We start from the raw sequence: 21,544 nt of genomic DNA on the forward strand, positions 1-21,544 counted from the left end.
TGAGCTCAAAATGGTTGCATCAAATCTGATCAGAGTACCAACCAGCTTAGATGCTGGCCCTGGATGTGGTCAGTTTGGGGCATCTTCCCTGTGTCTCCATGCACAGCTGGGTGGTGAGGTGCTGCAGCATGCCCGATTGCTCGGGAATCCCAGCACTTCCCGCACTCGCTCGTTCTTTCAAGTAGCAATGAAGTTGTTTGGCTGGATCCTTTATGAAACTTAAAATTGGTTTATCATTTTCTTTTCGCTTCTCACACCTTATCTAGTTTCTACATTCTTCCCACTTCAGTAGTCAAAGTGATTGAAAGCCGAAAACTGAGCAGATCTGTCCCTGCAGCAACTTTCCTTGCGTTTCTCATTTACCATTTTATCAAACGGGCTCTTTGTCTTTGCAGTCCCCTGATGTTGCCTCTGTTACACGGTGATATTCTTCAGGTCATGGGGGTTAAAAGGGGGCTAAAAAGGAGATCATATTGGACTTGCTTTACACAGACATGTAGCATTAGACCCAACGCCCAATAGAGGAAAGATATACTACTCCTATTTGATGAGCAGCAGGCCAATAAATTCATTAATCATCATTTTATGCCTCATCAAACACTACCCAAGTTCCTCCATGGGAGTTATACAAATTAGCCACTGAAAAGGCAGTAATTTTAGTTTAGCTAGGTAAGTGCTTTTTGATTGCCTTCCTGAACAATGCTTCCCTTGACAAGCTAATAAATCAGCCCTTTCTGAATCAGAAGTGCAGCAAGTGCGAACAATAACTCCACATAGTTTCTCCGCTGATTTCAGCTGGAAGGCCTAAGAGGATGATCTGGGATCAAAGTCTCTTACTTTATTGCAGAGCAAAAGCTTTCTTTATGAAGAAGAGCTACAGAGAAATGAGGGAAGGGGGATTTTTTTAATCAATTAATGAGAGAAAAAGTCTTGAAACAAAAAGGAGGCCTAAGTCTCCGATTGCAGGGATGCTGGGAGGCCGGCAGGGCAGCTCGGGCAGGAGCCAGCCCTGCCGCAGGTGAGGCTGGAGGCATAAATCGAGAGGCTGTGGAGAGTTACAGATTACCAGGGCAAGGCAGAATACAGACTGTATTTAATCTGCGACCAATTGATTCCTTGAGTGTTTCAGGTATTTGTAGTGTAGGTTTAGATTTGTTGGGTGGCTTTAGAGTGGGAAGCCTTGAGGCTGTACTGTCTTATCTTTTTTTCAAATTGCTGCCTTTGACAGTATCATTTTTTTTAACTTGGCCGTAAATCATTTCACTAATCAGCTGTCACCAGCCAACATGCATACATTGGCATTCAGCCGGAGAATTTGTTTTGGAAGGCCTTTAGCAACAAAAACTATGTTTGTATCAATAACCGTCTGTTAATGTCTCATGCATACGGATGTAGAACACGGGGAGGAACAAGGGGAGACGGCAGTAACGGAGAACAATTTTGGTGGAGGGAAGGAAGAGGGGAAGAGCATTAATTGCCACGTAGGGCGCAGCCTCTCGCCGCCCGCCGTGGCTTGGGTGAGGAGCTACGTGCGGGAGCTGCGGCCCCGCCGGGCCGGGCTGCGCGGGGCTGCGCGGGGCTGCGCGGGGCCCGGGCGCGGAGCCCCCGCCGCGCCGCAGTTCGATGCTTCCCTCTCCCCTAGTCTAGACCTGAGGTATTTTAAGTACAGTGTGTCTCTTCTCCTCTTCATTAACTTTCCCTCCACACATCACTGCATGCCTCTGAAAATAACTTGGCAAACTGGGAGCCGTTTATCTCTTTTATCTTGGGACCTGATCCAATTAAATAAGTGCACATTTACATTTGCATCCATCAGCCATGAGCGTGGAGAGGTCTGTGGTTAGCTTTAGGCAAATAAGAGCCAATTTCGGGGGAAAAGAGGTATCGGGACGATGCCGCTCCCTTCCCGTGGCGGACGCAGGGGGAGCCGAGCCAGGACGGGCTCGGGGCAGGATGCGGCCCCGGCCGGCCCTGGCCGGGCTGCCCGCGCAGCACCGCCGCAGCAGAAAGAGGTGGTTATTGCACAAGTGCCTGCATCAACCCGAGCCGGGCTCCCGGCACGCTGCGAGTTCGCACATGCTCTAATTATAACAGATGAGTAACGCCGTGCGGAGGACATTTATTTTCTGGTAGTTGGAGGTGAAGAGATCCTCGGCTGAGGAGGCTGGAAGCGCCCGGCGGGGTACGACCCCGGGGAGTCGCTGAGCACCCCCGCAGCAGCCTCCCGTGTTCGGCCCCGCCGGGGTGAACCGGCAGAGATTTCCCTGACACAAAAGTGCAGGAGGAGGCGAGCGGGGCCTGGGCAGCCCCGCCCGCCACGGGCGCCCCTCGCCTGCAAACTGCCCGTGAAAATAGCGCGGGTTGCGCCCGTTGAGTACCGGGTGTTTAGCGAACGCGGCCGGCCCGCAAAAGAGGGGGCGGGTGGCGGGGACCGAGATGCAGGTGACCCGGCGGGGACCGAGATGCAGGTGACCCGGCGGGCCGCGGCCGGGCCCTGAAGCCGCACCTCCTGCGCGGCTCTCCGCGCCTTTGCGACCCCCGCTGCCTCCTGCCCCTTGTGGGGCCCGGCGCAGCCCTCCCGGGGGACTCCGCGGCCGCGCAGGGAAACGCTTCTGCCTTCGGGAGAAAAGTGGAAGCGCCCATGTTGGAGGGTGCTGGCTGCAGCGAGGGAAGCCGAGGAGGTCTTAGGTGCCGGGGCTCCAGCCGCAGCCTCGGAGCAGGGGCAGGGACCGGGAACGGCGCTTTGGGACTGCCGGGGGCGGAGGAGGCGCCTGCGGAGCGCTCTCGGGCAAGAAAAGGCAGAGCCTGCGCAGGAGCCGCCGCCGCGGCCGCCCCGTCGGGCAGGGCCGGCAGCTCGGCCCGGCGCGGCCCCTTCATCCCTCGCCGGTGCCGGGCGAGCTCTTTCCCTGGCAGAGAAAGGTCCCCGGTCTGAGTTGGGCCGCGCCGCCGGGCCACCGCTTCCGCGCCCGCGGAGGCGCGGTGGAGGAATGCGGGGACAATGCGCCATCTGTCACCGCCGGGTCGCGCCGCGGCCGGGAGCGCCGCCGAGGGCGCTGATTTATGCTGAATGCGCCTTAGAAGATCTCGATGTAGACTTTGTCTTTCTCTGTCAGAGCCAAGTAAAAAGAAACAGCTGGCCTGAATTTTTAGCACCCATAATTAATTAAGAGCTTCATTCCTGGGATTTGATGATTCAATAAAGCAAGACCCTTATTCCCCTATGTGATTCCAGTGAATATCTACTCCACTCCAATCCTTTTGGGTCCCAAGATAGGGCAGATTAACACTCTTTTTCAGTGGGAGAGAAGGGAAAAAATGCCTCAAGATTGCATCTGAGGCGCACACAAAAGGTAAATTCAAAACTGCCACTTGTTCTCTGCAAAGGCTCCTTATTCTCCGCCATTGATGTATTTGTGCCAGGTTTTAAAGAAACCAGAGGGGGGATGAGGAATTAACATATTGCTCATTTGGAAAAACAGCCGGTTCTGGTTTTGGTAACACTTGTTCCCTTGCCAGCCACAGATGTCCTTACTAATAATCGTGGCAGGTCACAGAAAGAGGGGAGCGGGAGGGGGATGCTGGGGAGGGCGGGCGAGCTCCCCGGCAATCCCGTGCGGCTCCAAGCCTGCCCCGAGCCAGGCTGCTGCTGCTGGGGCGGGCGGAACTCCGCGGAGCCGGGCTGAGGAATACCCGCGGCTGCGCACCGGCGCTGGGCGCCGGCCGGACCGGCCCGTGGGGACGAATTTTCCTTTGTTTTCTTTTGGTTTGTTTTTTTTTTATTATTATTTTTTTTATTTTTCAGTTTTGGGTTGAAGTTTCTGTACTGCAAACCCCTGTGATATTTTTTATTCGTCTCCTTTAAACTTGCTGATCGTGTGATTTCCCGTGTTTTCTTGGCGGAGGGGCTTTCACGTAGTTCCTGGGCACGGCAAGAGAAGATGCTGTTCAGAACCTCTCTGCGGGGCGGGGGAGGTGTGGGGGGAGGTCCAATAAGCCAATTAGACGCGACCGCGCCGTCCCGGCCGCCGCGGAGGCTCCGCGCCGAGCGGGAGCCCCGTAGGTTAATCGTGACAATTGGAAAGGCAACACTCGCGGGGAGAGCAGCGGGGGGGATGTAAACACGGTCCGGGATGTTGAGGGTCTAAATTAGGATTTGTTTTGTTTTTAAGCGTGAAGGAGGAAGCAGCAGGGCTGCGCCAGGCTCCCCGCCTCTCTCGCCCTCCGTCCCCACGACTGAGAATCGGGGCTGGAGGTACAGGGGGCTCCCTGCCGGAGCCCGGGGGCTGTGCTGGACCGCACCCCCAGCTCCGTCTCTTTGCATCCAGGACTGAGAGAATTTTGCCGTGGATGGGATGGATGGGTCCAGTGGCTGCAGCCCTGAGCTCGCAGTCCGCCTGGGGTCGGTCCCGCCATCCCGGGCGCGCTCAGGTGGCGGTAGGCCCATCGGAACGGCCACGGCTGGCCCCGGGACACTTGCCCGGGTCTCTCCGGGGAAGTGTCATCCTTCCCCAGGGTCAGGACGTTTGTCTGGGACGGGCGAGGAGGGGAACGTCGCCCCGGCTCCCCGAGGCGAGCTGCGCTCCCTGCCCGGCTCCCCGAGGCGAGCTGCGCTCCCTGCCCGGCGAGCTGCCGCTTTCGGCCGGCAGCCCCCGCCTGTCTCCTCTGGGGTCCCCGATCCTCGGTCCGCGGACGTGACCCGGAGACTCAGCTGTTCCTGCGGCCCCACGCGTGGGCCCTGCCGGGCCAGCCACGCCAACACGCTTGTCGGCCGCGCTGGAGGGTTTTTTGGGGGATGTTGGGCTGTCACCTGCGGGAGAGGGCGGCCCCGCCGCTGCTCCCCGCTGCCACCTGCCCCGCTCGGGCCGCGCCGTCCGGGCGGGCGGCGTAGGGGTCGCGGCGCCCCCGCCCCACCAAGGGCCGTGCCGTGGGGCCCGGGACGGAAAGGGGAGGGAGTGGGCACGGAAAGGGGCGAGCGGTTTCTTCCGAGAGCGGAGGCTGGGCCGTTCCCACCTGCACCTCTGGGCAAGCACCTGCTGCCAGGCGAGCTGAGGAGAACCCAGGCTGGAGGAGCCCACCGCCAGCCCCGCTGGGAACCCTCACCTGCCCAAAAAGCGTTTCGGAGCGGCAGCGAAGCCCTCGCGCCCCAAACCTGCGCGGGGCAGCCCGCAGCCCGGGAGGGCTCCACTCCCAGCGGGAGAGTCACTCCCGGCTGCTCCGAGGGCTGCTCCCGAGTAACCTACGGCAGCTCTAACTGGCAGCAGGCGTTATTTTTATTTTATTATATCCTCATCTCTTTTTTTTTTTTTTTTAACAACAAATTAACATGCCAGAGGCAAAAAACGCGAACGGTGCCCCCTCCCCCCTACTCTGTTACGGGAAAGAAACTGGTAAATTCGTGCTTATGTTAAAGAATGGGTATACAGCATATCTCCTGTGGCAGGGGAAAAGGGTGATGAATAAAATTGTTGTATGAAATCGTTTGGGCTACAATAATAGTTATGGTTTAAAATAGGCGACAGGCTGCAACCTAAAGGAAACGGTTAATTCCCTTAGGAATTTATACATCAAACGAAAACCGTATTGAGATGGCTAATAGACCTATTCAGAATAGCCCTGAGTATAAGGAATAGGGCTTTTGAACGAGCGAAGCTCCTAAGCTGCTTTGCAAAATAGCTTTTTCAGAGATCGGAAGATCAGCTGTGGAAAGGTAGCACGACAATTAAAAAAAAAATCCATAGCTAGATGAATAATTGAAACCTATTTATTTTGAGGTTAGTCGTTCCTCTGCGGAACCTGTTGTCTGGGGAGCGCGCTCCTGAGGGGCTTTGTCGCTCCCTCTAGCTCAGGGCGCTGGGGAGTTTCCCGAGTTCCGCCGGAGGCGATCTCGGCCGGGGGACGGGCCGGCGGAGCCCGGGCGAGAGGCGGCCCGAGGCGCTTTGCCTCCAGCCCCGACACCGGGGCTGGTTCTACCCGGGCCAGCGCTACGCTGCCCCTCGCCGCCAGAACTTTATCCCGTTTTAAATAAGGCAGGTGAGTCCAGTAAAGCTCACTGCTGCGCAAAAATACGGCTTCCTGCAGATCCCACCGACTGGAAATGAAATATCCAACGGAGGAATTCGAGCGTTTTTTTAAAAAATCATTTATCATTAATAAAACGACAAAGTAACATACTGTTATCCCAGGAGTATTTGATTCTTTACACGTTCAGCTGAAACAATTTTGATTTTAAACCAAATTATCTACAAAAAATTGTATAACCAAGAGAACATAGACTGCATGTTTAAAACTCAAAATACAAACTACTATTTAAATTCCCGTAAAATGTAAATATGCATGAATAAACCTGTTACAGCTAATAAATGGCTCTGACAAAGTTGAAGAGATTACAAAATAATTATCTGTCTCGGAAAAAAAAAAAAATCCAAGCAAACGGAGGGGTGTCTCGGCACCAGCCCCAGAGGTCCCAGTCATACTCCCATCACATCAGCAGTGTCGATGTCAGCGTACCGCTGACACCCCAAAATGTGCCCTGAACAAGGAGGGACCCGTTCCCGAAGCCGGGTGCTGGAGCAGTCCTCGCCGTTGTTTCTTTGCAGGGGACCGGGGCTGCTCGGGCACCCCACGAGCGGGAGCTGACTTTTGGTCGGAGGGACTGGGGAGCCCCTAACCCGCCCGGGGAGCCGCTTCCGCTGCCCTGGGCTGTGGAGCAGAACGGCGCGGGGGCGGCTCAGGGCGCTCTCTGTCCCCGCACCCAGGGGATTCCTGGTGGCCAGGATGGCCCCGGCGGCGCGGCCCCCGTCCCCCCATCAGCCGCGGCTCTGCGGCCTCTGCGCGGAGCGGAGCGCGGCCCCGCGGGACTCCGCACGGCCGAGCGGGCGGCGGGAGCCAAACCCGGGCCGAGTGTGACACCTACCTGCCAGCGCCGGCAGCACCGCGCCCGCGGCCGGCCCTGCGCGGGGCTGCGCGCCCGCGGGCCCCGCCGGGAGCGCCCCAAGCCGGGCACGGCGGGGCTGCGCGCCGGGGCTGGGCCGCGGGGGAGGCAAACGTGCCCCCGCCGCACCGAGCCCCTGTGCCCGTGCGGTCGCGGCCCCGGCTGCCGCCGCAGCGCCGCTGCTGCAGCGACGCGGGCTAAATCTGGCAGAAAATCGAACTCATTAGCAAAGTTCACCAGCTGATTGCTTTGCATAAAACACGACACTGATTGGAAGTAATTAGGTTAAAAGATGGGACTGCGCTTCGATTTGGTGTTTCTAACAAGTGCTTTTGTGCGTGGCCTGATTTAAGCCTTCACCTCTGGGAACCGCGTCCCGCCCGCAGCCGGCCCCGTCCCGCTGCCGCCGCTCGCCTCTCCCGGCCCCGCGGGCGGCTCTCGCCTCCGGAGCCCCCGACCTCTTCAAAATTCCCTGCCACTTCCAAAAAGGCTTCAGGTACTACTGTGAGGTCCTAAATGGAGCCCCGTGTCTCTTTTAAGACATGCTTTTATTTTCCCGCAGCTATGCACATATGTGCCCGTTGCAAAAAGAGAGTGGTTTTGATTCTGTTAAAAATCTCTTTTAATTAAATATTTGCATTTTACAAAGGCGGCTGCAGGTTTGAGTTTTTTTTGAAATCTAATATGTATAACCTATCTCCTTTTTTTTTCTCGTTTTTGCATTATAGTTTAACTCACACCCAAGGAAAAAAAAACAATAGGCATAAAAAATTAAATTAAACTTGTATATATATATTTTAAAACTATGAAACAATTCGGAAAAAGACACAGAAATGTATATATTTATATTACGAAAACAACATTAATGCCTGTACAGTTGTCTTGATTTCATAATTTACTTCAAAGATACTGTATTATCAATTTAAATACAAAAAAGCTACATTAAATATACAGAATAAGATTTAATACAAATCTTTCTTCTTTGTGTGTGTGAGAGAGAGCGTGTCACTCGTTTGCTTTTCACTTGCTTAAGACATTTCTGGGCGGTTTCCACCAGCCATTTCAAATAGACTCTATAAACTTTTGAAGAAGGGCTGGGAGGGAGGGGGGAGCTGGTCTTTTTCTGTTTGTTTTGTTTTTCTTTTGGTACTGGAAAAATAACTGCCAAAGCAATTTATTATTTCTCTCAAATAAATTAAAAAAGGGGAAAAAAATAAAAGGAACAAAACCACAGTCCCAGGAGGGGTTAGGGAGGAGAAGCCGATATTAAATGTTGGACATACCTTTCTTCAGTTCGTAAGGTGAGTCTTTGCAAAGGTCTACTTGGGACTGGCTCCTGATCATTTTAGAGTCTTTAGCCAGGCTCTCGGCTCTGCTGAGGACAGTCTGATTTAATCCATTGAAGTGGGCGCCGGGGGCGGCGGCGGCGGGCCCGCCGGCGGGGTGCCCGTGCAGGGCCCCGAAGGAGCCGTAGTTCGTGTAGCCGGGGTAGAAGGGCGCCGTGTAGTAGAGCGGCCGGGGCAGGACCGCCCCGTTGGGGAAGGGGCACTGCGCGGCCGGCGAGCGCGGCCGCGGCGGCGAGCGGGACGGGCCGCTGCCGCCCAGCACGGCGGGGCCGGGGGGCGCCGCCTCGCCGCCGGCCTCCTTAGCCTTGTCCGCCGAGGTGGCGATCTCGGCCAGCGACCAGAGCTTGGGCTTGGCGAGGGCCGCCTGCTGCGGCGAGTGGATGACAGAGGCGCCGGTGGCGGCGGGCAGCAGCGGGTGCAGGTCGGCGGCGTGCGGCGGCCCGGCGGCGGCGGAGGGCGGGCGGTACGGCGGGGGCTCCTCGCGGCCCGCCGGACACGGTCCCAGCGGGGAAGCGCCGGGCGCCTTGAGGGGCACGGGCGGCCCGTCGAGCCGCTCCTCCGCTAGCTCTTTGCAATCCGAGTCGCTGAGGCCGCTCTCGGCCTCCCGGGGGCCGGGGGACTCCTGGAGGCGCTCGCAGCCCGGCGCTGCCTTGGGATCCGCCGCTCCTGGTAGGGGGAGAAAGGACACGGGTGGGGGGGCAGCTCTCGGTCTCGCCCTGCGCCCCCAAACCCGCCCACCCACTTCGCCGCCCACCCTTCGGTCCCCGCCGTGGCCAGGCCCGCTCCGCTGCCCGCCGGCTCCCCCCGCCCCGGCTGCACGCTCGGGGGAACAGGCCGCCCGCCACCGCACCGGGCCGGGGCAGCCCCGAGGGCGCGGCCGCCGTGACCCGGCCGAGCCCGCTGTCCTACCTGTGTCCGGAGTCCCGGGGTCCCCCTTCTCCTCCAGTTTCTGGGGCTCGTCCTCGTCGTTTTTCTCCAGGTCGATGTTCTCCTCTTCCTCCTCGTCCTCGCTGCGGTTTCGTGGGGTCCAGGTCATTTTGTTCTCCTTCTTGAGCCGCCGCCGCGCGTTGGCGAACCAGGTGGAGACCTGGGTGAGGGTCATTTTGGTGATGATGGCCAGCATGATCTTCTCGCCCTTGGTGGGGTAGGGATTTTTCCGGTGCTCGTTGAGCCAGGCCTTGAGGGTGGCCGTGGCGTCCCGCGTCGCGTTCTTGCGGTACGCGGGGTCCCCGTAGGGGTAGGAGCCGAGCGGCGCCGCGTACGGGTGGTACCCCAGGGAACCGGCCATGCCCGGCGTGTGGTCGTAGGGCGAGCCCTGGGGAGAGAGGGGAGAGCGGCCCGGCGGGGCGAGGTCAGCGGCCGCGGGGCGGCAATGACAGGGCACAGGCAGCGCCAGGGCCTGCCCGCAGCCCCTGCCCGCGCCCCGCCGCCTCTCCCCCGGCGCCGGGCCCTGCCCGCCTTGTCCCCCGGTTCTTTCCCGGGAGGAAGGGCCCTGGGGGCTCTCCGGGGCCCGTAGTCTCCGACCCCAGGAGACCACCGGCTGCTTGCAGCAATCCAGCGGTTCTCCCCCAAATGCAGGAGCGGAAAAGCAAGTGGGCAGCAGCGGCAGGGGGACCGGAGCCTTCCCCCCGCGCTGCGATCGCAGCAGACAACCTGCCGGGCCCAGGCGGCCGGGCAGGCTGGGCCGCTCCTCCCTGCCCGGGGACGGGAGGAGGAGAAAATAAAAGGGAGAAGAAAAGAGAGAAGAAAAGAAGATAAAAGAGAAACAAAAAAGGGGGGAAGAACGGCAAAAATAAAAAGGCAGAAGGAAAGAAAAGGATACAGAAAAAGGAAAGAAGGAACTGTAAAACTCTGCCCTAAACATAGAGGAGAAGCTGAGCCAAAGTCGCCGGTTTTTGGGGGGAACTGAGGGGCGTTGGCTGTAGCCGCAGCTCTGCGGTGTGGATGTCCCGCACTCGGACTGGCCCCGCGGTGCCCCGCGGGCGCGCACGGCGGCGCAGTGCCCTACCTTCCCTTCCCCTTCCCTTCCCCTTGCCTTCCCCGCGCAGCCCCGCGGAGCAGCTCGCGGCCATGGCATTAAAGCTCTGCAATATTTAAGCCTAATTATCGCCGGGCAGGGGAAAGTTGCCTGGATTTATTACCCGGATTTCTCCCATCGCCGACCCGTCCTGAGTTCATTCCCTTTTCAATCACAACAAGCTAATTGTTGCAGAACTATGATTGGTGTTTTTTATACATTTAATTTATTTTTTTTAAGGGAATGAAACCGGTCCCCGCCTGCCCAGGTCCTGCTCACCCGGGCCGTGCCGGCGGCTCCCCCCGCGCCCGGCCCTGCCCGCCGCTGCCGCCAGCAACAGTGTGAGGCAGGGCACGGCGGCGATGCGGGAAAGTTGGGCGGCGAGGCGGGGAGCCGCGCTCCCTTTTGTCCCCGAGATCTCAAAAATAAAATGGGAACAAAAAGCAGGCCCGGGAGGGGGGGACAGGCGCCCACGGGATGCCGTCGTGCCCGGCGCGGTGTCGGCTGCCCGCGGCTGCTCTTACCACGTAGGAAGTGAAGGCGGCGGCGGCGGCGGCGGCCGGGTCGGTGCCGTACTGGAGGTGGGAGTTGTAACCCGGGGAAGGGGCGGTAAAGGCGGTAGATCCGGCATAAGGGGAAAAAGCGGAGCCCGAAGAAGATCTCCCAAGTTCATCGGTCCTGGGTCCGGAGATCACGCTGGTGCTGTACGCCGGGCAGGAATAGAGAGCCAAGGACGCTGACGGCTGGTACAAGTAACCCTGAGGATACGACATGGCCAGGCGCGCACATATACCCGGGAGCCCAAGGCGCCGGGAGGGAGCCGCCGCGCTGCCGGGCTGGGGCGGCTGCGGCCGGGGCTTCGCGGGCGCCTCTCCGCCCTCGCCAGCTGGGCAGAGGCGGCACCTTGCTCTGCGCCGGGGCTGCTGCTCCGCTTTCGCCTGCAGCCGGGCACCGCTTCCTCCTTTTTCTCCCCCCTTTGCTTTCCCCTCTTTCCCTCCCCCCTCCTCTCTTTCTCTCTCTCTCCCCCTTGCACTGGGGGGCTTTTTTTTTTCCCCCTTCCTCCTCGCTCTCGCTTTCCGAAGGGTCCTGCCAAGATGCTAAGTTGGAAATTGCAGCTCCTGACGCCTTCAGCACGGCCCGGCGAGGCTCCTCCTTCGCGGGGTGTTGTCAGTGGAAGGACTGGCAGGACCCCGCTGGGCTGCCGCGGCCGGGCCCAACCAGCGGGAGGGCTCCGCGCTTCCCTGGCCCTCCCCAGCGCTCAGAGGCTCAAGTGCGCCGGCTCCTGGATTGCAGTCACCTCCGAGCCATTTAAGATCAGCTCCAACTTTCTGCATGTGCTAAATACCGTGCGGAGCCGCGTTGCGCCGGAATGCAAGCCAATCAGTATATGAAAAAAAAAAAATAGATCTTTAATAAGATTTATTAGCCGCCCGGCTCCCCCTCTTCACAGCCACCCCTCCTCGTGCTCTCTGCCCCTGCCCCTCCCTCCGCTAAATCATTGGAGGTGGGATATACGGCGGGCTGGTGGTGCTGTTAGTTTTGATTTTCTTAACAAAAAAGGAGGTTTTCGTCGGGGAAGAGCCTGTCCCTGGGCTGCTCAGCCGGTCAGTCCCGCGGGCAGGGGCCACCCCGCCACCGGACCTGTTGCGGCGGCTGTGCGGGCGGAGCGGCGGCGGGTCCGGCCAGGAGCGGGGACCAGCTTCGCGGAGGGCTCGGATTTAGTCTTTCCCAGCGCCGGCCGCAGGAGAAGGGCGATCGGAGGGGAGCGGAGGGGGCTGAGATGGGTCCGCAGACACCGCTCAGAGCGAGGGTTTGCCCGCGGATCTGAGGAACACACCGGGTATCCTCCCCCCGCCCTCGGCTCAATGAAGGGTCGAGGCGAAAGCAGATTAAAACCATATGAACCGGGATAAATCCCTGCCGATCAGAAGATGTAATCTCCTGTGATTCCACCAGATATATTTCTCAATAGAAACATATCCCGATTTATTCCCTTCTCGCATATTTTTTCCTTTGCGGTTGAGGAAAGGAGCTGCTCCAGCGGCCGCGGACCCCTGGCCATCGGGATCCGCCGTGCCTTTCTCGGTCGAGGGAGGGGGGGAATAGCACAGGATTTATATTTTCCGAATTTATTTTATTTTGTAACTTTTAAATTTCCCGACCGTAATGCTGTCGCCGCGCTCCCCGCGGGACGTACGCGGAGACGCGAGGAGCAGGGGTGTGTTTTAAAACGGCCAGGCCGGGGCAGGAGCTCCCCGTGTCGCCGTGGAGGCGACACCGACGCCGCCCCGCTTTCTCCGTCCCTCCCTCCCTCTCCGGGGCTCCGTCCCGGCGGCTGCATCCGCAGCCCCCAGCCGGGCGCAGGCTGGCACTTGCCGAGCGGCCGCGCTGCAGGGCCGGGGCTGGGCGGGAAGGGCGCGCTGTCCCCGCTGCCTTCGGGGGGGACGCGGCACGACCGCGGCCGGCGGGGCGGGCGCTGCCCGCCGTACAGCGGAGTCGCCCCCGGTACCGTGCCCTGCCCCGCACTACAGTACCCATCAGGCCGCGGCTCCGCCAGGCCCGCCCCCGGCCGTCCCGGCGCATGACTGGCTGTTCCCCGCCGGCGGCGGGCGCTGCGCTGCTGCCATGGGCGCGCGGACCTGTCCCTCAGCGCGGGGCGTGGAGGGGCGGTGGCAGCACGGGCGCGGTTGCGGCGGAGCCCGGAGGCGGCGCTGACAGGACAGCGCGCGGAGGCGCTGCGGGCCGCGGCTGCCGCCCCCGGCCCGGAGCAGCCCGGCCGCGCTGAGCCCGGCCCGGCCCGGAGCAGCCCGGCCGCGCTGAGCCCGGCCCGGCCCGGAGCAGCCCGGCCGCGCTGAGCCCGGCCCGGCCCGGCCCGGCCCGAGGTGAGGGAGCGGGCCCGCGGCGGCGCTCGGGGCGGCGCTGCCCCGCCGCGGGGCGCCCCCTGACGGGCGGCGCGGTTCGGCCCCGGCCCCGCGCTGCTCCCGGGGCTGGCGGAGCCGCAGCGGGCTCGGCTCATCCTCGGCTGCTGCCGAGCCGCGCTCCGTCCGGCCGTTCTGTCCTCTTGCATTTCTCTCGCCCCCTGTTTTGTTTTTTAAATTTAATTTTTTAATGTGCGGTGTGCGGAATTTCGTTTCTTTGAACTCCGTGTGGTTCTGCCCCGGCAAACGGGACAGGTCGGTCCCCGGCTCGCACTCTCCCTTACATGCTCAATCCACACAGGTGTGCACTTTCATCAGTTTTCGACTGCACGGTGTCACCGGTATTTGTCCCCGGCTTCGTTATAGCGATCGCTCTGGAGCACTGCATTTCTTTCTCCACTCGAAAGCTCTTCTGTCATAATCCTCTGACAATCCCCCTTGTTCGGGGAGTGAGATATCATCTGGTCAAGTTTTATACGTTTAACATTCATTTTATATGTGAATAGAATAACTAACTGCTTTTCCGTGCTGCTTTCTTTGTAGGAAGAAGCAGAAGTTTTAACCATCTTCCCATGGCATCTGACTTTTTTGAAGAGGAGGTAAGGTTAACGTCATGTAAAATTACCCTCTTTATTTCTGATGTTCCACTAATCTTTCTTCTGTAGGCATACATTTTGGAAACTGTGGTGAGTTCATGCATACTTTCATGCCTTGCAAACATAATACCAGAGCTGATTAATAAACGGTAGTGATAGGACTCTTATGCCGTCAGGATTGTAAGTGCCTATCAAACTGACATTCTCACTGCATTATGCCACTATTATATTCTTTGCAGTTTTAAAAGAACTGTAGATAATTATTCAAGATATTGAAACATTTAGTTTATAGTTCTATTGCTGTGGTTGTCACCTTCACTTTATATCAAATTTGAGACTCATTTCTTAAGGATGTCTCTATTTTCTGCTTTATTTGCACATTGATAGCTTTACTGAATGACTAGTCACAGCAACTTTTTCCTCTGATAGCAGCATATTAAAATGTGAAAGCTTAAGACTAATCTGCTTTGCAGGACTTTTCACCCACTTGATGGAAGGGAAATAAGTTTGTTTCAAGACTCTTATGTTGTTCATCAGTGCTGTTAACAAACGTGGGGCTTGAGGATGCATTTGCTGCTTCTCTGCATTTTTGCTGAAGGTACGTGCATTTGAAGGTATGGATGAGTTCTTGGCATTAGGAGTTTGTGTATTTTGCAGCTGCCAGTGAAACTATGACAGTGCAGGTTGATATTAAAGTTCTGGACTTTGTATATTTTTCTCATAATTCTTTGGAAGATAAATTGTTAATGCAATAGAAAAAAACACTTGCCCTTAAAATCTTATTTAACAGTGGGAAAGATTTACAGTCTGGCTGTGCACTGTTCTTGTAAACTGTAATTTAAATGTAGGCATGTGAATTTAGATTCAGCTTCTATAATTAATAATTAAAATCCCTATTTTATAGCCTTCAGTCTGATCGGTTGGTCCTGCAAAGCTGTTAAAAGGGTCTTTGGTTAGTTCAGTAGTTGGACTCCAGTGGGGTTTTTGGTATGAGAGGAACTTGGATTTGAGATGACTGCACAAAACGTGACCCAAAATATAGCAACGTTTGAATTTGCATATTTGTTTTTTCTGCACTGGTTTCTTTTGCATGATTTCATTTAGATTGTGCAAACGGGGTACAGCATAAAATGGCTTAATAAATCAGTGCATGAATGTGCAGTAGGGATCAGCTGAGAATATTTTCTTTCTGGTAGAAACAAGTGGAAAGAGGCAGAATGATCCTGAAAGTAACAGCAAACTGTAGTTTAAAAGTACAGCTATTGGTGGGCTCTAACTCTAAGTGGTTTGGTTCCAGGTGGCTTATAGTGAATGGAGTTAAACTTGGCTATCTTGGATATGATACACCTCAATTTAATTAATTTAATAGCTACTTTCTGTTGAAACTTTAAAATCTAACGATCCTGTTTTTATTGCAGTCTTTAAAGATCTAATCGTTCTTCTGTGTGTCTGAGATGTAAAACTTAGTGCAAGGAGAGGCAACAGATTGGTTCCGTCATACGATTTTGTTGGGTTTTTTTGAGAGTACTTAAAAGATTATGATGGATAATGCTGTCTTGCCAAAGAATGCCGACACAGGTGTTCATCATTATCTTAATTAAGATCCTGAGAAAATGTCATCTTTCGGCATGAATTATGAAGGGAGATGCATTAGGAGATCATTTCAACTTTTTCTTTCTTTTTACACGGGTAGATGAGAAGGAGGCTGTTTTCTCAAAAGCTTTTTCATATTTCTTTATCAGAATACCTGACCTTAGACACTGAATTTGTTTCTCCAGTTCAATTTGGGACAATATTGCCCAACAATTACGTATGTGACGCTAAAGAGAATCCTCTTAAAGAAAAAAAACATTAATTAACAATTCCTTTACAAGATACCCTGATTCATTTAAAGCTGTTCTATTAAAAAAAAAAGAAACCTGTGAGACTCGGATGGTAGTGGAAATTGTTGCTGGAAACATCTGACAGGAGATGCTTTATACAGTATATTTTAAAGTATTAACAGCTTATAAGAGAAAAATAAATACATGTGAATATTCATTTTTTTAATTAGGCATGAAGAGAAAATTTTCTTTCTCATCTTTGCACTACCATAGAAGTAAAACTAATTAGCATGCAAAGAGGAGGGAGGGGCCTGTATCTTTCTATGTTAAATCAATACATTATTAACTGGGCAAGAGCTAAAAAAAATGTATGTAAAATATTGGCTGTAAAACTTAGGGGCCCTTTCCTGCCGACACTGCTGCTGCTTCCCTCAGGTGCAGTGCTGGGAGCTCCAGGTCAGGCACTGCAGTGGAAGTGCTGGTGTTTTGTGGCTCTGAGCCTGGGTAAAGGAGGAGCTCTCTGAGCAAGACACCCTCAGCTGCTCTGTTGTTTCTTCTGCCTGCACTTCCTTTGCCCGAGATGCTCCTTGTTCACGCTCTCTGTGTTTGGGTCTGAGAGCCAGGTGTAAACTCGTGAACACCTAGAATTACTCTTCTGTGCCTAGCATTTGGGTATTGGGTAGCGTAGAGTTTTGTTTTTCTCTCCAAGCCTTTCAATTTTAAATCACTTCTTGTCTGCTAAAGGAAGCCTGATTATCAGTTCCAATCTTTTTATTTTTTTAAAATTTGCTTCAGCAGCCTTTTTAGTGTGTGGAATAAAATACAGAAGTGCAGCTGACAAGTCTTTCAAGCACCTAGTTATTGTACTGAGCATATAACTCCAAAGATCTTGACAGTATCATGGGAGAACCTGAAACTGTATTTCAGTTTCCTTGAAGTTTCCTGTAATTAACTTAAATGGCATTATTTGCTTGGATTTGTTGGCATAATATGGACTAAGTTAAGAATGTCTTTGGGGTTTATTTTACTTACAGTTCCATGGACATTTGCAGAAAATAGACGCTGAGTGAAAAATGAAAAACTGATTTCTTTCATGTCTAAAACAAGTTTTTCACTTAAAGCAAGCCACATCTACTGTTAGTTGGCTCTTACAGTGAATGAGGAGCAGCTCAGTGGGAAGGATGGCTGTGGCTCCCTGTGCTGTTTTATGGGATCTACATGAGCCCATGGTGGCAAATTCCCTTTTGCCTGCAGGAGCTGCAGTGTGGAGGGAGCTCCTGCAGCTGGAATCTGGCCTTCAGTGTGGGTGTTAGAGATGAGTGTCTTAATAGCAGTGTTGTGTTCCAAAGATTTTGTGCTTTATCTACTTTCCTTACATATATTTGCAGTCCTTATGACTGGTGTTTGCAAGAGCTCAGCAGTACCTCTCTGAGGAGAAACACAAAGCCAGGTAGCCTTTCTGGCCTTACACCCAAGGAATTCTTTTTAACAGTGCATAATTTCTGGGGTTTTCTTAACATTAGAGCTTTTTAGTCTGTATTCCTTAATGTGGGTAGTGCAGATGTAGATGGTTCTTGAAGCTGTTTTTAACAGATTAAAGTGAATGTATTTGTAGAGCAGCATATTTTTTTTCCTTTTTTATTATTAAATCATTGCTTGAGGAGAAAAACAAACCAGCTGGACCTTTCAAGGTGAATATGGATCACCATAACAGAGTTTTCTGTACTAATAAACATGTGACTGATTACTGTCCTGCTCTTCCTGAAGGTGATGCACCTTTCTGAGCAATTTCTTTCTTCCCAACAGAGCAAAAATGAGTTTTTTCTTCTTGTAAGCACATATTTTTCACAGTATTTTTTAGCATTTCTGGTGCAGGTGAAGAACACAGCATTTACCTCTGAAATATTCTCTGCTGACATCTACAGAAATTTTCATGCCCTTCAGATTTAATTTTGTGTAAAATAATGCACGGTATAATATGTATGTCCTGTGTTTTCAATTAAGCTGTATTAGGTAACTATGCTCTTCTTTCATATCCCATAGCAAAGTATCAATATCCAGATGGCAGTGTGCTGGGATAAAAGATAGCTACAGGCTTGGCTGCTACTGTAAAGCCCAGAACAAACATTTTAGCCTGTGTGATAAATAAAACCCAGGTTGAGACTCGGCGTATTGGAGTTGCACTAAATAATTCTACAGTGCAGTTTATTACCAGTTTCATTGGATAATATGCAGCTGTAAAACCTGCTTGAAGCTTTTATTAAGAATACTCTGTCATTATAAAAAGGTGCCTACGACTTCTTTATGATATTGGCAGTGTGAGAATTGCTTTGTTTGTGCTGACTTTCTGGCTTTTATCTAGGAAGGACCTTGCTGTCTCCCAGCTCCTGTGGGCATTAGGTTTCATGGATGTCTCTTGGGAAGAGGACAGCTCTGTAGAGCCTAAGTTTCAAAAGTAATTTTAAAGGTATTTTTTTCCTTTATGCTTTTTCTTAAGTTTATTTCAGTATTTAATTTATTACTCCAGTTAAAGTTCAGCTGATATTCCCTGTAATATATACTGTGCTACTCTGTGTCCCTAAGTAAAACTTAAGCTGAGGTCATCCAGGTAGTTCTTTGGGAGGAGGCTGCAGAAGGGTGGAGAGACTTTTAGGCTGGCTGAGAAGGGATTGGAAAACTTAATAGCAGGCAAGGGGTTAGACCTGGGTTTGTTTTCTCCTTGCATTTCTGGCACATCCTATGACCTAGATTTGTTCACGTAATCTTGGCCTCAGTTTACCTAGCAGGAGCTCTGCTTGTCTCAGAAATGTTCAGATGTAAACTGGTGGTGTCCATACTCATATAAATGTTAGACTGTTGTGCTTTTGAGCAAGTGATTAATGCTGTCACTGTTTCATTAGCAAAATGCCATTAAACTGCCCTGTTCCTCAGATCTTTGATTTCCATAAGCACCTGTTTGTGGTTCACCTCTTGGAACATGCAGGATTGAACACCATCCTGTGGGATACGGCGCTAGCATAGTATCTGTGGGATTGAGCAAACATACAGGATCAATGGGTGAAGAAACCCTTGCATTGCTCACTCTGTAATCCTTGTTGGTCTGAGAAACATGCTGCTGAATTAATGACAAATACTGTATTTTTTTTCCTTCCCCCATTCTCCGTATGTCCCTTTTTTTTGCCTTTCTTGATTGCACCCAAGAGAGAAGCAGTGAGATGCACAGTGGGGAAAAGGACCCCAGGAATCCTATCCTGTACCTGCCTGAATATGGGAAGAGACTTAGTACAATGCCAGAATGCAGCTGGGCTTGCAGTATTTTTAACCATATTAAGTCCTGTTCAGAGTTAATGGTAAGTAATCTGCTATGAGTAAGATATGATTCATTAAGCACAGCATTACAGAAGGGGCACTTTACTTTGTGGTGCTAGGTTCAGTCACTTACAAAATGCATTAATGTTTCCAGATACATCAACTTTATTCTTGTTTCTGTTGAGAAAATTGCACAGTGCATGTAATAAGTATGTTGCTTTCTTTCTATTTTTGTTCTCTCCAGATGAGCTCAGTGAGATGGTCTCAGCAGTGCTGAAGGAGGGAAGGACAGAACTGGAAGGCAGGAGCTACTTCAAAGCAGGATTTTTCATATTTCTGTAATGCCCAAACACGAAGACTTTATAAACTTCATTAGGTAGAGTATTGCTAATAGTGTCATATTACTAATGTTGCATGATGTAATATGGCATTGCTGTATTGTTTAGTGATCATATGAAGCTGCATTAAATAAATGAACATATGCCAGTGACTTAAATGAACATTATGAGTGAGAGCAGTAAATGGAGAAGGTGGGTACTAGAGGAAATGCTAGCAGCTTCTTTCATTCAAGAAATTGAATCTAGTTCAACTTCTTAACCAGAAAGACCTCACAGTCCTACTAGTTGTTAGAGCATCTTAATGCTTTGTCCAGCAGGAAATTGCACTCACAGTGCTGACCTATTAACATCTGTAGTGCATGTGCTGCTCTTGCTCCTCAGGGCTTGTGAAATGTCTGCTGTGGCATAGCCCTCTGTGACCTCCTGCACTGAAGGATGGAATTTGTGAGTCCTTTTCTGTCTGGAGCTTGTAGGATCTCCCCGCTGAGCCAAATAGTTCTGAAATACTGCAAAAAAAGATCTGACAGTGTTGTCTGGGAGATGTGACTGACTTAATTATTATTAACATTTATTAAGTGCCTTACAATGGAGTGGAAGAGCCATTGCTGTCCTTTTTACAAATAGGAGAACTGGCATGTAAGGAAGAATGAATCTCTTCTATCTTCTGCAATTCTTGACCCACCTAATTAGGTGATTGTCACAAGAAATGAGAAGCTGGCTCAGGGGAATGGCGCAGGGGGAAGCTGCAGACACGTTCTGTGCGCGCCGCGCTTCCCCCGCACACAATGGCTCGGCCTGGGGAGCAGGGCTTCCCTCTGCCACTGTCCCCAGGCCAGGGAGGACATGTAAAGGGGCTGAGGAGCCTGGGGCTGTCTGTGGGATAGCTTCATTATAGATCTCATCCAGGGAAAAGGTGGGGAACTGCAACTCATTTCTAGGAGCTACTCTGGTTTTTAGCAATTGCTCACGCGCTGCCTCCTCCCGCTTCCTTTCGCTGTGGAGTTGCCTTTCCCCACAATAAGCTGATTTTCTTCATGGCTGATATTTACACTTAGTTAGCCTCTAAGGCACTAACTGCTTCTTCTGGTCTAAGACTTCAGTTTCTTTTTCTTTTTTTTTTTTTTAATAATTTATTTTCCTGAGAAAGGGAATCTGTCCAGCTGCTACAAACAATAGTGGTTTTGATGTATATCAATAAAGAGTTAGAGATGTATGTTTTCCAAGTAGAAGATAAAGAGACTTAAAGCCTGCTTTAAAGGAAGGCAAACCTTGGAGAGGTTTACTTAGATGTACAATATGCCCTATTCTTTGATTTTTAAAAACAGTATTAAGGGATTTTTTAAAGAAAAGAGAAAATAATTTCATCTTTTTGGTTGCATTTTTTTCTTAGGCTCACAGTTATAAGATAAATATTCAGAATTAGGAGTTGCTAAGGTTAATGTGATTAAAATGAGTATGTGATAACGGGCTCTGCACATTAAAGATTAAGAGCTCAAATTATAGACTCCAGAGGGAAACACTCCATGAGCATTTGTAAATTTTGTTTGTGAAAAAAATGCAGGCTTAGGCCTGTGGTTGCAGTTGCACAACAGTTTTATCCTGTTTTATCTGCAGAGAATTCTTTTAAACATTGAAGTGTTGGGGAAAAAATGTAGTGAGGTGGGGGGACAAATGAAAAAATAATTTTGGTCTAAGCATCAGTGTTACTCTATAAAAATAGATTCGTTTTACACAATTTATTCACATTTACAAAGGTCAGTTTATAGCATTCTGAGTGCAGTAGTTAATTCTTTATGTATAAATTGATCCTTTATACAGATGTAATTCCATATACAACATTTAATCTTTGAATGCAAGTTGAAAATACACTAGCAATTAATTTATGTAGGTTATGACTTTATTTCTCATGTACTTTACAGTGGTTCCTACCCTAAAGTTGAGTCAGTGTGTGCTTAATGAAAATTAGATGTGAAATGTAATATGTAGAGGACAAAGAAGCATTGAAATCCTTATTGCTCTTAAAAAGACAAAGGTACCTCAGATAATTCTCCTTTCTTAATCTCTTAAGAATTTGATGCGTAATTCTGTTAGGAGCAATTTGGAGTGAATAAAATATTTTTAGAAGTAGTATTAGTACCAGATATTATTTCTCACCTTTTATGAACCATAGTTTGGTTTTAAAATATAAAATGCTTTGCATTTTGAGAGGCTCATTTATAGGCAGTCTTCCACTGAGAAAGAAAAGCACCTTGGATATTTGTGGAGG

At 51.9% G+C, this 21,544-nt stretch overlaps 1 protein-coding gene and 1 long non-coding RNA gene across 15 annotated transcripts in view; one reads left to right on the forward strand and one right to left on the reverse strand.

Annotated features, from left to right (window-relative positions):
• Positions 1-21,544, forward strand: part of LOC135279265 (uncharacterized) — a 510,274-nt gene that overhangs the window by 378,388 nt on the left and 110,342 nt on the right. For 6 of the 14 annotated variants that reach the window (XR_010346535.1, XR_010346533.1, XR_010346540.1 and 3 more), the window contains exons 1-6: positions 12,913-13,176; positions 13,756-13,811; positions 14,282-14,406; positions 17,994-18,098; positions 18,833-18,981; positions 19,185-19,316. This is a non-coding gene — a long non-coding RNA (uncharacterized LOC135279265). The other 8 variants (XR_010346542.1, XR_010346543.1, XR_010346545.1 and 5 more) reach the window with 4 other exon arrangements.
• Positions 7,536-11,259, reverse strand: IRX5 (iroquois homeobox 5). Its single transcript, XM_064386655.1, has 3 exons — positions 10,819-11,259; positions 9,187-9,592; positions 7,536-8,943 (listed from the first exon to the last, which is right to left on the reverse strand). The coding sequence occupies exons 1-3, from the start codon at positions 11,065-11,067 to the stop codon at positions 8,198-8,200; spliced, it is 1,401 nt and encodes a 466-aa protein (XP_064242725.1). The 5' UTR covers positions 11,068-11,259; the 3' UTR covers positions 7,536-8,197.

This window comes from Passer domesticus, chromosome 12, assembly GCF_036417665.1.
Source record: "Passer domesticus isolate bPasDom1 chromosome 12, bPasDom1.hap1, whole genome shotgun sequence".
In the NCBI taxonomy this organism is placed as follows: Eukaryota; Metazoa; Chordata; class Aves; order Passeriformes; family Passeridae; genus Passer; species Passer domesticus.